Source organism: Chiloscyllium plagiosum, unplaced genomic scaffold (assembly GCF_037043375.1).
Source record: "Chiloscyllium plagiosum isolate Xiang-an unplaced genomic scaffold, Cpla_swu_hap1 HiC_scaffold_18, whole genome shotgun sequence".
NCBI lineage: Eukaryota > Metazoa > Chordata > Chondrichthyes > Orectolobiformes > Hemiscylliidae > Chiloscyllium > Chiloscyllium plagiosum.
The window spans coordinates 7,619,572-7,638,593 of record NW_028270156.1 but is presented as its reverse complement, the minus strand read 5'-3'; the positions used below and the strand labels follow the sequence as shown (position 1 = coordinate 7,638,593).

The 19,022-nt window shown below is 42.8% G+C and overlaps 1 protein-coding gene across 1 annotated transcript in view; it reads right to left on the bottom strand.

Moving 5' to 3' along the window:
* Positions 1–17,801, bottom strand: part of slc6a5 (solute carrier family 6 member 5) — a 61,194-nt gene extending 43,393 nt beyond the window's left edge. The window contains exons 1-4 of the mRNA XM_043705394.2: positions 17,697–17,801; positions 16,158–16,652; positions 15,519–15,654; positions 4–135 (exon numbers count right to left, since the gene is read on the bottom strand). Of these exons, the coding sequence (XP_043561329.1) occupies positions 4–135; positions 15,519–15,654; positions 16,158–16,652; positions 17,697–17,699 (766 nt within the window). The 5' untranslated portion in view covers positions 17,700–17,801. The remainder of the gene's footprint in view (positions 1–3; positions 136–15,518; positions 15,655–16,157; positions 16,653–17,696) is intronic.
* Positions 17,802–19,022: the final 1,221 nt, after the last annotated feature.

Here is a 19,022-nt window from a genome sequence, read left to right as displayed (position 1 = left end):
TACCTTGTAAGGCAGGAATAGCTTTCCATACTGATATAGGGCCTTGACTGGCAAATTGGCCAAGTGCTGTTTCCAGAAAGAAAATGGGAACTCCAGCAAAAGCCAACATCATCAGGTAGGGAATCAGAAATGCACCTAAAGAAGGGAACAATGAATAAAGACACCACTCAGCTTATTGTTGACTAACTACAGATTCTAAGATGTTTTTAAAGCAATGTTGAAACTATGTTATGAAATCTAGGAATATAATGCCATATTTTGTTAATGATTATAATAGAAATTCAAGAGATCATTACAAAAGTAACTTAAGTTAGATGGGCCTAATAATAAGTAATGAAAACATATTTAGAGAAACAGCTAGGAAGAAGAAATATTTGATATTCAATGCAGAGACAAAATATGACGCTGGAGGGCACTATAGGCTCAGCATTTGAGAATCTGTACTTGTACCAAGAAGTGGAGGATATGACACTTATATTTACTGTCACCAAGAATTTCAAGATCCAAATCAAACTGCAGTCATATTATTTCAACTCGGTTGACATTTAAAACTATCCATCCAAACCTCTTGTTTTCTACAGAATAGTCTAGCTGCTGGTGATCTCCAAACTGATTCAATACAGTGGATGTATCTGGACTGAATCTAAGCTTTGTTCTCTATTCAAATGAATTGATCTCTGCAATTTATGACAGTTGTATCTCCCTCAACTTATAATAAATAGGTCAATGAAAATTATACAACAGACACCAGGTCTTAGCAGTAAAGATAAGAACATGGCAAAGCGTAAAACCAGAAATGGATTATTTAGGTCCTTATGCTGAATTACCTAGTTCTTATTTTCTCAAGTTTAAATAATATTTCCACTCTCTCAGCAGATACATCTATCTCTGTTTCCTTGCAACCCTTAATCATGATCTAATTCAGAAATCAGATGGCTCTTTTGTAATAGAAACAGAAAGTGCCAGAGAAACTCAGCAGATCTAGCAGCTTTTTCTTCTTTCATGTTTCCAGCATCCACAGAATTTTGCTTTTAACTGAACTGTCTTTAAATTTGGAAATTTACGCAATAATAAGTGATTTCGCTAAATTTGGTTGGGGAGTGGGGAAGATGTAATTTTGACATTGACAAATAATGTAAAGGATAATATGTTCTGAAGAAAAGTCATACTGAACTCAAAACATTAACTCTGTTTTTTTCTCCACAAATGCTGACAGACCTGCTGAGTTTCTACATCATTCTCTGTGATGGTTTCAGTTTTCCAGCATCCTCAGTATTTAGCTTTTACTAAAGGATAATATTGTTATTTTGGCAAATTGTCAATGTCTGACTTCTAATCAGTAGAAAACTGCTGGAGCAACCACAAAATGCTGGGTAAATCACCAAACTCTTGCCCAGTCCAGTCTGCACACCCGCAATTTTAAACCGAATCCAACAAGAATTCCTAACTTTAACCCTAAACCCAGCCCCTGCCACCTTTGTTCAAAGATTGGGCTTTCATTAACTTTTTGGGGTTCGGCTAATGTTAATACCTAACTGAGGAATCAGCATTGTTTTCCAGATGAAGTAGAGGTCTAGGTAGGTATATATTTGACAGGTTCTTTAATGGACAGGGAGTGGTGCAAATTTTTCTACTGCTTCTCCTGGCCTCTTGGGAAAACATTGAGCTTCCCCCTCTGTCCTCCCTCTCCCTTGTGGCTATAATTCTCCTCCCTAGCACTTCAATTCTCCTTGTGCCAGAAGACACTCCTTAAACACCTACAATTTTAAGTGCATTCATTTAGACAGTTTTGACTTCTGGATAATTTTACATTGAGTAAAGATATGATGATATTGACAACTGTTGCTGCATTTGAAAGGATATAATGTTTGATTTGATTTACTGTTGCCACATGTACCGAAGTACAGTGAAAAGCTTTGTTTTGCGAGCAGTACAGGCAGATCATAGCAAACTAGGACATAGAGATCATAGGGCACTTAAACAATGTGAGGAATAAAGAAGGTACGCAAAACAAGATCAACATTAGCAAGATCAATATTATTTGAAGTTATAGAGTCCATTCATCTGTCTAATAATGGCAGGGAAGGAGCTATTCTGGAACCTGTTGGTGCATGTGTTCAAGCATCTGTATCTTCTGCCTTCCAAGCTACATTTATTTTAAATCAAAGAAGCAACATGTTGGACCTGAAACATTAACACTGCTTCTCACTCCACAGATGGTGCCAAACCTGCTGAGTTTCTCCAGCACTTACTGTTTTTTTTTCACATTTCTAACATCCACAGTATTTTGTTTTTATTTTTGTTTAAATTGTTCACGAGGTGTCATTGGCTCGGCCAGCATTTATTGCCCATCCCAGAGGGTACTAATTGCACAGAGGGTAGTTGAAAGTCAACCACATTGCTGTCAGTCTAGAGTTACAAAAAAGAGTCCAGATTAGAGTGGTGCTGGAAAAGCACAGCAGGTCAGGCATCATCCAAGGAGCAGGAAAATCAACATTTCAGGCAAAAGCCCTTCATCAGGAAGCCTTCAGGCTTTTGCCCGATACGTCGATTTTCCTGTCCCTCGGATACTGCCTGACCTGCTGTACTTTTCCAGCACCATTCTAATCTTGACTCTGATCTCCAGTTCTCACTTTCGCCTAGAGTTACATACAGTCCAGACTTTCTTCCCTAAAGTGGAGTGAGCCTGGTCAGTGATTTGTAGACAACAATTAACAATGATCATGCTTCCAACTTCGTTTTTAATGTCAGAAATGATGATGAGATTCAAAACCATGACTCTGGAACACTAGGACCTTTTGGATCATGAGTTCACCACTACACCATCACCATCTTTAATAAAGCCAATCCCAACTCTTGCTCTATAGCAAATCCAGCACTACATAAAATTGAGCAGGCACATCAACAGACAAAGCATTGCAGACACTAAAGAAATAATAATATTGCAGATATCTGTCATAGGTCAATAACTACGAAGCACAGCATTTAGCTGACACACCTGAATTATTCTGCCAAGTCTACATTCAGAAGTGGCAGATGGAGTTTAATTAAGATAAATGCGAGGTGCTGCATTTTGGGAAGGCAAATCTTAGCAGGACTTATGTACTTAATGGTAAGGTCCTAGGGAGTGTTGCTGAACAAAGAGACCTTGAAGTGCAGGTTCATAGCTCCTTGAAAGTGAAGTTGCAGGTAGATATGATAGTGAAGAAGGCATATGGTATGCTTTCTTTTATTGGTCAGAGTACTGAGTACAGGAGCTGGGAGGTCATGTTGCGGCTGTACAGAACATTGGTTAGGCCACTTTTGGAATATTGCATGCAATGCTGGTCTCCTTCCTATCAGAAAGATGTTGTGAAACTTGAAAGGATTCAGAAAAGATTTACAAGGATGTTGCCAGGGTTGGAGGATTTGAGCTGTAGGAGAGGCTGAATAGGCTGGGGTTGTTTTCCCTGGAGCTTCGGAGGCTGATAAAGATTTACAAAATCATGAGGGGCATGGATAGGATAAATAGACAAAGTCTTTTCCCTGGGGTTGGGGAGTCCAGAAATAGAGGGCATAGGTTTAGGGTGAGAGGGGAAAGATATAAAAGAGACCTAAGGGATAACTTTTTTACACAAAGCGTGTTGAATGTGTGGAATGAGCTGCCAGAGGAAGTGGTGGAGGCTGGTAAAATTGCAACATTTAAAAGGCATCTAGATGGGTTTATGAATAGGAAGGGTTGAAGGGATATGGGCCGGGTGCTGGCAGGTGGGACTAGATTGGGTTGGGATATCTGGTCGGCATCGACGGGTTGGAGTGAAGGGTCTGTTTCCATGCTGTACATCTCTATGACTATATGACTCTTTATGCCTGAACAAATTTCACTTCCTTATCAGCTCATTTTTAGTGTTAGCATTGACTGTGCTACAGCATCCAAGACCCCACATTTAAAAAACACTGGAAGGCACTGATGCTGTGACAGGGGTCTGAAACCCAGGTATCGTAGAATTATCTACCAAGATTCAGGGTAAAGGTCTATCACCACCTTTACAGGGCATTTAGCAATCTGAAAGAATTGCCACCTTCCCAAAATTGTCCATTCAATTGTGAGCAAATTATGTGGAGTTTTATTTGGGGACATATGGCAAATGTGGTAGGACAGCTTATCACCACAGAGCTCCATTGTAAAATATTTGGCCAGAAAGCCAAGGTAAATGAAAATAAATTATTTTTCATTTGTGATATGGAGTGCATTCCCTGCAAGGTTGGTGGAACCCGATTCAATAGCAACTTTCAAAAGGAATTTTCTATGCTAAGAGCATTCTCTAAAATGTAGTGCTATTGAAAAAAGAATAGGGGAGCTAACTTAATTTGTAGTTCCTTCAGAGAATTAGCAGAGGGATAGCTTGGGTGGAGTTAACTATTTCTTGACATAGCATCAACAGACATGCACTATCTAATGTAAGCTGGAGGAACTGCAGCTCATTTTCTGCTTAGGTACTTTACAGCCTCAATATTGAATTGGGCAAAAGTAAGGACTGCAGATGCTGGAAACTAGACATTAGATCAAACTGATGCTGGAAAAGCACAGCAGGTCAGGCAGCATCCAAGGAGCAGGAAAATCGATGTTTCGGGCAAAAGTCCTTCATCAGGAGTAGCACCTCAATATTGAATTGGGCAACTTCAGATGATGTCCTCCATTTTGATTTAACCCATTCTAACCCTCTATTCCCTCAATAGACGATAGACAATAAACAATAGGTGCAGAAGTAGGTCATTCAGCCCTTCGAGCCTGCACCACCATTCAATATGATCATGGCTGATCATCCTTAATCAGTATCCTATTCCTGCCTTATCTCCATAACCCTTGATTCCACTATCCTTGAGAGCTCTATCCAACTCTTTCTTAAATGAATCCAGACACTGGGCCTCCACTGCCCTCTGGGGCAGAGCATTCCACACAGCCAGCACTCTCTGGGTGAAGAGATTTCTCCTCATCTCTGTCCTAAATAGTCTACCCCATATTTTTAAGCTGCATCCTCTGGTTCAGCACTCACCCATCAGCGGAAACATGTTTCCTACCTCCAGAGTGTAGAATCCCTTAATAATGTTATACGTCTCAATCAGATCCCCTCTCAGTCTTCTAAACTCAAGGGTATACAAGCCCAGTCGCTCCAATCTTTCAGCGTAAGGTAGTCCCGCCATTCCAGGAATTGACCTTGTGAACCTACGCTGCACTCTCTCAATAGCCAGAATGTCTTTCCTCAAATTTGGAGACCAGAACTGCACACAATACTCCAGGTGTGGTCTCACCAGGGCCCTGTACTGCTGCAGAAGAACCTCTTTGCTTCTATACTCAACCCCTCTTGTTATGAAGGCCAGCATGCTATTAGCCTTCTTCACTACCTGCTGTACCTGCACGCTTACCTTCATTGACTGGTGTACAAGAACACCCAGATTTCTTTGTACTGCCCCTTTACCTAAATTGATTCCATTTAGGTAGTAATCTGCCTTCCTGTTCTTGCCACCAAAGTGGATAACCATACATTTATCCACATTAAACTGCATCTGCCATGCATCTGACCACTCACCTAACCTGTCCAGGTCACCCTGTAATCTCCTAACATCCTCCTCACATTTCACCCTGCCACCCAGCTTAGTATCATCATCAAATTTTCTAATGTTATTACTAATACCATCTTCTATACCATTAATATATATTGTAAAAAGCTGCGGTCCCAGCACTGATCCCTGCGGTACCCCCCTAGTCACTGCCTGCCATTCCGATATGGAGCTGTTTATCACTACTCTTTGTTTCTTGTCAGCCAACCAACTTTCAATCCAAGTTAGTACTTTGCTCCCAATAACATGCACCCTAATTTTGCTCACTAACCTCCTATCAAAAGCTTTCTGAAAGTCCAGGTACACTACATCTACTGGATCTCCCTCGTCCATCTTCAGAGTTACATCCTCAAAACATTCCAGAAGATTAGTCAAGCATGATTTCCCCTTCATAAATCCATGCTGACTCTGACCTATCCTGTTACTACTATCCAGATGTGTCATAATTTCATCCTTTATAATAGACTCCAGCATCTTTCCCACCACTGAGGTCAGACTAACTGGTGTATAATTTACTGCTTTCTCTCTCCCACCTTTCTTAAAAAGTGGTACAACATTAGCCACCCTCCAATCCGTAGGAACTGATCCCAAATCTATCGAACTCTGGAAAATAATCACCAACGCATCCACGATTTCTCGAGCCACCTCCTTCAGTACCCTGGGGTGTAGACCATCAGGCCCCAGGGACTTATCAACCTTCAGACCTAACAGTCTCTCCAACACCAATTCCTGGCAAATATAAGTTCTCTTAAGTTCAGGTCCTTCAGCCACTGTTACCTCAGGGAGATTACTTGTGTCTTCCCCAGTGAACACAGATCTGAAATACCAATTCAATTCTTCTGCCATTTCTTTGTTTCCCGTAATATATTCCCCTGCTTCTGTCTTCAAGGGCCCAATTTTAGTCTTAACCATTTTTTTGCCTTGCACATACCTAAAAAAGCTTTTACTATCCTCTTTTATATTTTTGGCCAGTTTATCTTCGTACCTCATTTTTTTCTCTGCGTATTTCCTTCTTAGTAATCCTCTGTTGTTCTTTAAAAGCTTCCCAGTCCTCTGTTTTCCCACTTATCTTTGCTATGTTATATTTTTTCTCTTTTAACTTTATATTTTTCTTGACTTCCCTCATCAGCCACAGCCACCCATGCCTCCTCCTAGGATCTTTCTTCCTTTTTGGAATGAACTGATCCTGCATCTTCTGCATTATACCCAGAAATATCTGCCATTGTTCCTCCACTGTCATCCCTGCTAAGGTATTGCACCATTGAACTTTGGCCAGCTCCTCCCTCATAGCTCCATAGTTCCCTTTATTCAACAGAAACATTGTCACTTACAATTGTACCCTCTCCCTCTCAAATTGCAGATTGAAGCTTATTGGATTATGGTCACTACTTCCCAATGGCTCCTTCACTTTGAGGTCCCTGATCAATTCTGGTTCAGTGTCTTGCTTATGTGGGTTTACTCTAAGCATTGCTATTAACACCTAATGTTAATACCTACCCTTCCTCCATGACTCCTCCTCTCTGCTACCATTGGCACTCCCTTCAACTTTTGCTCGAGGTCACAATTCTCATCTGTTCCACTTGCTCCTTCTGTCCCAGCTCCTACCACCCACTTTGGCCAACTGCGTAAAAACTTCATTTTTACAGCCCCTTTTGCAAAAAAAGGACATACGATACTCAAAACTTTAGCTCTGTTTCTCCCCGTCCAGCTCCTGCCAGAACTGGTGAGTCTCACAAGCATTTTCCGTCTCCCCAGAGCTCACAGTATTTTTATTGTTCTGGTAGCTTTATCTGTTGGGTGGGGGTGGAGGCCACAGTTGGAAAGCAGCTTTTTTTCTTGAAGCAAGAAACATCTCTCCCCACCTCACCACCCATGACCAAACCCCTCCAGCCCACGCCCCCAACACACACACACCAAATTGAATTTCCTATGTAGCTACATCCTAAAATGCTTAGTACTGGAAAGATTCGATTAGATTACATCTCCTACAGTGTGGAAACAGGCCCTTCAGCCCAACAAGTCCACACCAACCCCCTGAAGAGTAACCCACCCAAACCCATTTCCCTCTGACTAATGCACCTAACACTGCGGGCAATTTAGAATGGCCAAATCATCTAACCTACACATCTTTGGACTGTGGGGAGAAATTGGAGCACCCGAAAGAAACTCACACAGACACGGGGAGGATGTGCAAACTCCACACAGACAGTCACCCAAGGTCGCAGTCTAAGGATATGAGATAGACGATTTAAAACTGAAATAAGGAAAAATGTCTTCACTCAGAGAGTGGGGAGCCTGTGGAATTCTCTGCCACAGAAAACAGTTGAGGCCAAAACATTAAATATTTTTAAGATGGAGTAAAATATAGTTGTTAAGACTAAAAGGATGAGATGGTATGGGGGAGAAAGCAGGAACAGGGGACTGAGTTGGAAGATCACCCATGATCATAGTGAATGGTGAATAGTGATAGGAAGGATTTCATTAAGCTGGAGAGGGCTCAGAAAAGATTTACCAGGATGTTGCCCGGAATGGAGAGTTTGAATTACAAGGAAATGTTGGGTAGGCTGGGACTTTTTCACTGGAGCGCAGGGGGGGGGGGGGGGGGGGGCGACCTTATAGAGGTTTATAAAATCATGAGGGGTATAGATAAGGTAAAGAGCAGGTGTCTTTTCCCTAGGGAGGGGAATTTCAAGATTTGGGGATATATTTTTAAGGTGAGAGGAGGAAAATTTAAAAAGGATTGGAGGGGCCTTTTTTTTTACACAGAGAGTCGTTTCTGTGAATGCAGGTGCAGTTACAGCAAAAGACATTTGGATAAGGTCATGAATAAAAGATGTTTGGAAGGACATGGGCCAAATGCAGGTGGAGGGGACTAATTTAGTTTGGGATTATGGTAAGCATGGACTGGTTGGACCGAAGTGTCTGCTTCCATGCTGTATGACTCTAAGACTGTATGAATGGTGGAGCTGACTGGAAGGGCCGAATGGCCCACTCCTGCTCCTATTCTCTATGTTTCTACGTAATAGGGGTGCAAATCAGATGTGCGATTAAATAAAACAATTATGAGTCCATTATCCCCGATGGCTGTTGTGTAGAAAAGTTTGAATTGTGGAAATGAAAGGGCAGCAGACTCCTCAACTTTTATCCTGTTCAGGTCCGGATCACACACACGCCCATACCGGAACAACTGTCAGGGGTAATGCCGTTCCTCTACCGGGCCATTTGGAATCGATTGCCCTCAGAGCTCTTCTGTCCTGAGGAAGGGTCGCAGGACTCAAAATGTTAACTCTGATTTCTCTGCACAGATGTTGCCAGACCTGCCGAGCTTGTCCAACAACTTCTGTTTTTGACCTCAAAGCTCTCTGGGGCCTGTCACTTATAGTTTTAACTTGTCTTTAGAGTGTGCCACTCGAGCGTATTGAAAGCCCCCCTCCACGGAACTTTAAAGTGAATGGATCACGTACCCATTTCGCACGTGGTAATGAAATTGGCAGAGAAACTGAGTGCAATTTCACGCAAGTGAATTGTTTCCTCAAATTTTGGACGCGAATTGGGGATTTCACCCCTCAACTCCCCCACCCCACCATACTCCGATTCCTTACAACATCATCACTACAGCATCTTGTAATTTTAATGACCCATAGGCATACTGGAAACTGTAATTAATTCTTTGCAGATAAACAGGGCCACCTCCTCATAACAGGTTTCACATCTCTGGGTGAGGGTGGTAAGTGCAGCGCATGGATATCACCGTGAAAACAGCTTTAAACCCCTCTTAAAATAAGATTTCAAATCACATTTACAAAGTGCTGCAGTCTCTGACACGCGTAAATATTGCTGGCGGTTAGAGGTGGAACCAAAGGCAGCCATCATTCTCGCAAAGCCGACATTCCACTTTCGTGAGACTTAATTCGCCGTTGTCGAACTGAGAGAATTTTCACAAAGGCAACGCCAATTTTAACGCCTGCGTTATTTTGAAGGAAAAAAGGCAAAGTCGAAGGAAATGATCACCCGATACTGAAGCACAAATACCTCCTGATTCATTGAAAGTGTTAAGCCAAATACATTACATCAAGGAGAAAGCAGAAAGGGCGTTTCTTTTAAAATAAGAAAGTGTTGGCCCTTATCTTCAAACTTGGTATACAATCCACCAAGTACAGCTCTGAAAAGAAACCAAAATGTGCAGGCATTTAGGGGGTCATTTCTGCTGCATTTTCTGTGCAGTGACCCAAACACAGGAATAAATACTCCGTCCTGTGAAGTACAGACCTTCGGAATTAGGAACAGGAATAGGCCACTCGGCCCATCTAACCATTCAATAAGTCTCTGGCTCTTCTGACTGTGGTCATTTTTTTGCATTTCATTTCCGTTACAGTTTAGTCTATAATTCATAGAGTCATAGAGATGTACAATGCCCTTCGGTCAAACTCGTCCATGCTGACCAGATATCCTGACCTGATTAGTCCCATTTGCCAGCACTTGCCCCATACCCTTCCAAACCCTTCCTGTTCATATACCCATCCACCTGCCTTTTAAATATTGTAATTGTACCAGCCTCCACTACTTCCTCTGGCAGTTCATTGCACACACACACACCACCCTTTGCATGAAAAGGTTGCCCCTTAGGTCCCGTCTCCAGTACGTGAATACCATTTTTTCTTCTGATAAAGAACCATCTAGACTCAAAACGTTAGCTCTCTGTCTCCACGGATGCTGCCTGACCCACTTTGATTCCCAGCAATTTTTTGTTTTTGTTTTCAGAACAGATTGCAGCGGCTTCAATAATTTGCTCCTACCATTTTGTCTCCCTTATTCTATCTTGAATTACAGTCTCTCCCCAATTTGGGAATGTGTGCTTTTGCCGGTGCGTGTCTATGAGGAAGACTGTTAAAATGCATACTTTTTGCAGCTGGAGCTGGCATTTTCGCGCGCAGAAACCTATTTGTGACAGAATTCAAGCCGAGAGCGGTCATCTAATAGTATTTTTTCGAAGTTTTACTAAACGCGAACATTCCAGATCCGACACAGCTGAACGGGTGTTTGAGAACTGTCTGTACGTTCTGGTATCTTTCTAGACTTGCACTTGGTGGATTTTATATCAAACTTGAAGATAAGCTCCAACACTTTGTAACATTTTAGATTTTAAACAAGAGAACGTTTTTGATTTATGCAACATATTCAAAGGTCAGTGAGCTGCCTCGTGCTAGCAGTCACTAAACTGGGGGGATCTCCAAAATGATAACGTTGAAACACAGTTCATCTCCATTTCTGGCCAACATTAAGCATCAAGGTGCTCATTGCGAATTCGGCAGGCCGTGTCAGTTTAACTGGAAGCTCAACTGTCGCCACCCGGGCGCCAATTTTCGTCAAAAGTTCGACAATACTGAACCGAGTCAAAATCGTAACTCAATCCAGCTTCCGTGAAATGAAACAAAGAACTGCTGATAGGTTGGAACGAATTCCTACAGATGCTGGACTCTGTACTTAAAAAAAACAACTGCTGGAGATCACAGCGGGTCAGACATCATCCAGGGGAGAGGGCAAGCGAATGTTTCGTGTCTAGATGACTCTTCATCTGGAAATCCGACACAAGCAAGAACAGAAAGTGCTGGAGAAACTCAGCAGGTCTGGCCTTCTCTGTGGGGAGAGAAACAGAGTAAAGTTTCTAGTGGGTCACTGGACTGGAAATGTTAACTCTATTTCTCTCTCTACTGCCAGACCGGCTGAGTTTCTCCGGCAATTTCTATTCTTGATTGTTTGCATCAGAATACTCTACGTTCAGTGACTGAATGTCAGTTTCAAAACCAAATTTAGTTCGAAATCTAAACTGAGTACTTCATCTCCCCGAGCCAAAGCTGATGCTAAACGGTAAAGCCATGATCAGGCCACACCAATGTACTTCAGCGACGACAGGTTCATTAACTAATGGACATGGTCAGAGGCTGCATGATCTGGATTGACCAAAAAGATGAAAAATGCTCAGGACCTCCATAACCTAACAAAAAATAATAGACAATAGACAATAGGTGCAGGAGTAGACCATTCAGCCCTTCGAGCCTGCACCGCCATTCAATATGATCATGGCTGATCATCCTCAATCAGTATCCTGTTCCTGCCTTATCTCCATAACCCTTGATTACACTATCTCCGCTGATAAATTCTCCGCTGTTTGGAGAAACTAAATAACAGCAATAAATTCGAATTTAATTCGAAACGAACGAATTTCATGTCCTCCCCCAGACTAGAATTGTTTTTTTTTTATTTTAAGAAAACGATAATTGGTGGAATACTGACTTTTTTAATGGTAGAGAGTTTCAGGTAAGATTCTGACGCAGTTTCGAGACCCGGATTATTTCATTCCCAGTTACCCTTCTTCCAAAGCAATGCAAAGGGATACGATTAACATTGAACTGCCTGTACACACTCATATAGATCTGTCTTGGATTGACCAAACAGGAAATTAAACCCAACCACAGCTTTTGGAGCAATTCTAACTCCAAATTGTGGGTGATGTTAAGAAACACTCTGTTATCGATTACATATGAAACAGTTAGGTGCCGACATAGAACCTATTTTGTTACAAATATGGACACACGTATTTTCTAATCAAACTGTTCAGAGATCTTAGGGCATACCTCTGGAACAGGATTGGGCTTGAACCTGGATCATCCTGGTTCAGAAGGCACAATACCACTGTGCCACAGGAGGCCAATATTATATGTACATATTAAACATTAGTCTCTCCCTACAAGTGTAATCCGTTCAAGAGTCTTTTGTCACGCATTGCAAATAAGTCATCATTGAAAATCTATCTCCTCATCCTGTGAATTCTTAAGATACCACAACCACGTTACAGTTCAATAGCAGAAACTGCCCCGCAGGAATCCTGTTGTGAGAGCTTTGAAAAAGTTATTCCTTTTGATATTGTCTGGTATTAAAAGCACTCAACTCCGTCCAGGTCTCTGCCTTTCTAGAATACAGCCAGCACCAATATATTCACCAATCACGTACACAAAGCAAAAATTGCTTTTCAGCCAGAACTCAACAACGCATCCTCACAAGCAGCTTCCAAATCTGTGACCTCTACCCTCCAGAAGGACAAGGATAGCAGATACAAGGGAACACCACCTCCTTCAGGTTCCCCTCCAAGCCACTCATCATCCTGACTTGGAACTATCGCACCGTTCCTTCATTGTTGCTGGATCAAAATTGTGGAACTCCCTAACTCCAAGGACTTCAGTGGTACCAGGAAATCAGTTCACCACCACCTCATCCAGAGCAGTTAGGGACTGGCAATAAATACGAGTCCCAGCCAGTGATGTCCACATCCCACGAACGAGTAAGATCATACCGATCAAGAACTTCAGCAATTAAGAATTAGGGAATACAAAACAGTGTCATGTGTGGAAAGATCCAGATGGTGATGTTCCAGAAGGATAAATAGGAATTGCAGGTTTACTTCCGGGTGAGCTAATTGGTGCACAACCTCTGACACACACAAACAAACCGAGTAGATTTTACTGTGCTTTACAAAGACACGGTACAGAGAGAATAAAACTGGGCGCTCACAATGAGAACTCTCAAATGTTTGTGGCCTCTGAAAAACTCCATCTGTGTATTCAGGATCAGCTCAAACCAAAGGATGTGTGAGTTGATTCCTGACACCAACTTTGCGCCCCGAAGTCAATATTCTTAAATTCTAATTCGGCTCACCATCTGAAACCCATTCCCACAGAAAAGGCCCAAATCCAGGAGGTTTCCTACAAAAATCATTCATTTCCTGAGAGTGCCGCCTACTGGACAAAACACTAGGTGGACCTTAACAGCTTGGTTGGAGCTGTTGGGGAATGTTGGGGCAGTTGACCAGGCAGGACTCTCACTTTATCAGTTGGCGTCCAAGGCCAGAGCGTAAGAAAAAGCTTGACAAGGGTCCACGGTCAATCCAGAAACCCCACGCTAGAATTTGCTTATTTTGTCATTCATGTAGCTCCGGTAGGGGGTGGCTCATGTAGTGCACGGGTTTGCAGTGATTTGGTAACTGTCGACACCTTGAACCGGATTCTAAGTCACTGCAGAGGTAAAATCTGACGCGTCTTGTGTTGAATGGGCGCTACTAATATTCGCGCCAATGGTATTTTTTCTATTACGTGCATAGGAACTGAAACTTGCTCCCGTTTCATATATTCTGAATGTATATATCAACTATTGGCAAAGACTTATTGACACCGGCAATGAATACATAGGAACAGTTGGGTCATGATATCAAAAAGTATTTCAATTGATTGATATGTATTATGTGATTCCAAATATATTACAGCGTTCGCCTGAACAATGATAATGCAGAGGGAGAAGTGTCATATTTTCCAACACTGTTGGATGCTTTTCAGAATAACTTTTGGGGAAAGGGGAGAATCACAGTTATGATGCATTAATTCGACATAAGTCCATACTGTTGAAAGGTCAGATGAGAAATGCTCAAATTGAGATTATATTCTTCAGCACGGCAATGTAATACCTTCATTGATGTGTTTTAGGATGACGAATTTGCAATGTTTGTTCTTACTTTAACGCTTTTAAAAAGCTAAACTCTAAATGATTGCACACGTCTTAAAATCGATAAACTGCATTGATAAATGAATGCGCCCATCCCATAAAAATATATAAATTAGTTCTTTGCTTATATTTGATGAGCTTGCATTTCATGGCTTGTTACTTGTTAAATCCATGTCAACTAATTTGTTTATTTTTCAGATATTTACCGATAAACGTGCATACATATTTGAAAGTATACATAGCATATACCGATTCAACCATCTGCAAGCTGAGTCTTATATCCTGATGTCAACAAACCCAGGCTAAAACGTAGCTACAAATATTTCCAATCCATCCCATCTTAAAATACGAGTCAAGTGCTTTCTTGTGAAGATGTCTTTTTCAGTGGAGACTACCTCCCACCCCCATCCCCACCCCCTCACTGCGAACCAATCTCTCCTCGTCAATGTGCACAGAGTGTGTGAGTATTTTGTGCCATTTCCTAATGATTTAGATTCGTATAATTTAGTAAATTAACACGTTTCAACGATATTACTCCACGGGTATTTTATTCGCGGAAGCTGGCCACAAACAAGATGCACATGGAAGTCTCACATCAATCTAATTTAAGAAGTTTTTAAAAAATTACTATGTCAAAAGACATAATTGTAGTAGGTTCAACAATGGGGATGCTAATGTTGGTTCGCTTCCTTCAAATGAGTATTTATAATATTAACCCAGGCTGCTTGGAATGCAGGTAGCAGATTTAGTTCGATTTTTTTTCGTTGGGGAAGGGTTCGGTTGGTCAATGAGAAGTACTATTAACAGCATTCAATATAGCAATGCACTGGCCCCTCTCTCTCTCTCTCTCTGCTGCAAATTCACCTCAGCAGTGAGACCGCTGCCGCAGTATGCAGAACATCGTTGATGTTCGCGGACTAATGAACCAGAAAAACTCCACTTTCTCTCTCTCTCCTCCACCATGTTCCTTTTTATTGTAGCCAAACCCCATTTTTTTTTCTACCTGATACCACATTAGCCGTTTTATTTTCCTCTCCTGTACCCCTGACCAATTTAATTTTTAATTACCGCTAACCACCCATACCGAGGAACCGAGAAAGGAATAGAGGTTCTTTTTAAGGTTTTGTGTGTTTTACTGGCGAATGATAGGTCAGACTTTGTGGATTTTTTGTTGAAATCATAGAACTCATCTTGATTATTCACTGCTTTGTGTGTTTCACAGGCATGGGGATGACTTTCCCTTCTGTATCGCCAATTGTGAACCCCCACATCCATTCGAACGTTTGCACCCATTCCTTTCTTTCCTATGGATTTCCTAGCCTCCCTCGATGTCCTCTCTGTGCCCGATGATCTTTGATTCTTACCTCCGCCGTTCTGGAATGCGAGATAGGGAAAACGCCAGACATTCCCCAGTCCTACCGCATAGCCGACCATGGACAAAATGAAGTCCAGCTTCCTCGACCAGTTCCCTCTGGCTTTATTCTCATCTCCTTCATCTTCCTAATGGAAACATAAGATGCAACTCAAATCTGGCAGCACTGCCTTTAACAAAGGCGACTGGTTCTAACGGGATTTTGATCATTTCTTTTCATTACAAAGACCAATACCATCTTGATCAAGTCGGAACAAGCCCGAAATTACTGGGCTTCAGCTGAGCAAAACCAAAGAGTTTAATATTTTTGAGTCTACTTCTCTTTAAATAACCTGCGTGGCTACGTGCCACTTTCTATAAAATTGACCCGTCAACTGTCCTGCTTAGCTGAATAAAGTGGAATTGGAAAATCTGCCCTTTCTGAGTCTTATACCCTCCATTCTGAAATCAAGCTGAACAAAAGTTTGCCCGAGAACCCAACTATAATATGGATCTGCAAAGTTCCAAACTGGAGTGTCATGCCTACACCACCAGGCCGCACACCGCCCCCACTACCCCCCACCCACAACCCCCTTTTTTAACCTCCCAGTTTAACTGTTTGCATGACAAGCTTATCTTTGGAAACACTCACCCCGCTGAGAGTGCCGGGGAATACAGCGGTGTTTCCATCTGTCCCCAGTAACACCGTGCTCTGGCTCTTTGTGACCCAGCTGCTCTTGGTATTGTTTTGTTGGATTGTGGGGATGCCAGTGCCATAGCTAACCTCCACCTCGGCGATCTTACAGTAAACCGTGTTGGTGCGCTCATTGCTCTCGACAGCAGTATCCTTACGGGGTAACATTTCGATGGAATCCTGATGGACGACGGAATTGGGCTGGGTGGACTCATTCTTACAGATCCCAACCGTGCCCCCGTCAGAGCCATTAGACTGGGCTTCTTTGAGGGAGACAGCTTTGCCTTCGGTGGTTTGGGAGCCGGGAACCGCGACCTGGAACACCCCTGCGGCTTCAGTTTCCAGGCTAGTTCTGGTTACTCCAACGGCGTCTATTCTGCTGGTCTGTCCCGGGGAGGAACTCTCGGCAACGCTGACTGTTGGTTTAGTCATGCCTTTCTGTTCTGTGCAATCCTGTGGAATATTGGAAACAGCAATGAAGCAATGGGTGTAAAACAGCGATCCCCAAATAATGTTTTGAACAGTCTGATTCAAACCATCGGTGTTCCTGATAGAGCAAGCGCCCAGGGAGGAACCTGAACCTTCGGGATGTGAAGCTGTGAGAAGGTATTTCCTACAATTTATTATTTGTGTGATGTTCAATTCAAAGAGGCTGCTAAACTGCAGTCTCCCCCCCGCTTACTCCCATCTGCGGCTCGAGTCCATTACTTTGGCTTTCAGCTCACGGACTGTTCAGGGCTCTCGCCTCTCGCTTCCACGAAACGATACGAATCTTTAATTTAACGCCCCATTTGCTTCCTGTCACTCAGCCCGCGCGTTGGGTTCCTTTAGCTGGGAATACTCCCGGTCGGCACTCCCCGATGCTACACCATCTCCGATACCCTCACCTCTCACCCCCTCCCTTGGCACAGATGATAGCTTGAAAATGGGGCTTTCTTTGGAAGCTGGGGACGAAGATGGGGGTGGGGGGGGGGGGGGGCTGACGCTGTTGGTCACTGATGTAACCCGTTTTACAAAGAGCCACTCCAGCACCATGAATGGCAAGAGCCTTTCTGTCTCAGATTATCAAATTCATTCGAAATAATTCAATCAAAGTTTTGTCCGGTGGGTTTGGGTGGAGGGGAGTTGGGGAAGGCCGGGATTGGGTGTTTAAGGGGTTGGGGGGGGGGGGGGTGACGGTGCGGGGAGGCAAGGATAACCTTGGAATGTTGGCAGTTGCAGGAACAGCAAATTTTTCACGGCGTCGCTTTCCGTTTGGAGCTAGCTTCAGCACCGCGGACAGCTCCACCGTCCACCCGCGACAGGCAACAAAAAGGCAACCCTTACAAATTAACCCTGGCATTGTCGGACACACCAAACTCACTCATTTGCTTAGACAACCAGCAAAAAAAAACTTGTTTAACCTGCTCTAGTTTCCGCCAATATCAACGAGATCAAGAAAAAGAACAATTTTTCTTTTTTTAAAAAAAAACTAAAGAAACGGTCAATGTCACTCACCATGTTTCGCAGTGCAACAGATCTGACAGGGAGGGGGGAAGAGGAAAAAAAAACGTTGGGAAACGCCACTTAAGTGTTTTCAGCTCCACTCAGAGCAAGCGCCTTCTATACGTCCCTCTGTATATTGAGTGTGCGTCAGTGAATCGCAAGGTGCCCTTCCTCTGACATTTCCTTGATAGTAAGTGTTTGATAAATCATTACCCCTTGGATTCTGATTTTAAACATACAACATAAGGCGCAAACATTGCTTAGCTGTCACTCAAGCGCGCGTATGCCCGAAAGATTGCGTGTTTGGAATGACTCACATTGGTGAATTAATAAACTTAAGGGGCACAGGGTACATATCTATTACTGGCAATTAAGTCGTTCACTCCTACATGTTATAATGCAGTTGTTGGCACCAGGTTAAGCAAGCTTAGCGACCGGAACATCCCACAGACCTTCAATACCTACAACTTTTGCAACTCAAATTACTTCTAAAAGATATCATTTCGAGATTTAATTTGACTACCTTAACGATACAGAGAAATTATTATTTTTTAAAAAACACTGACAGAGCGAGAAGAAACGAAGCTGATAGTTTGTCAACTTGTGGCGGATGGTGGATTGTATAAAAAATTGGGTGCGTGCGATTTACGTCAGATTTACCGGTCAGTTGATCAAATGCCATGCTTTAAAAATAGACTGAGTTTTTTTTAATACTGCAGCGATTTAAGAATAAAAATAGCTGTAGATGGACCGCCCACTGGATTTATTCCTAACCCTAGTGTCATTTTCTATTCCACGTTTTGGAAAAGTCAGTTTGGGAGCGGCGGTTTGAATGGTTTTGCGGTAATTATTCTTTCTCAGGTGGATCTGGAGAAGACCCACAGTCTAATGGTGCAATGCATTGCTGTCACTGCTCTGCACCACACGCTCTGCAATGTTAAAATGAGCCCGGGATAAACTATAAAGTACAACATCTACTCTGTCACAATGCCCACTTCTGAACCTAGACTGACCACTCTCTGTGGAGGCATCACCCCTTATTGCTATGCGGTTATATCGTAAATCTGTATCGCCACACCATTTCACCCGCACCCCCCTCCCCCATCCCTCCTCCTCCACAGATTCCCCACCTCCGTCTTTGAGGGACGTTTAATCCAGCCAGAGAATAGCACAGTGCGCAAGAAGTTTCATGGGACTTTCCACATTCTACTTTTCAAACTCTTGTGTTTACCACAGCGGCCATTCGTGACCCACATCTGACCCAGTGCAGTCACCTTGGGATCCACTTTCGAGCCCTGAATAGTCGGCGCTTTTCCAAACCCCACATTCCCCCGTCCC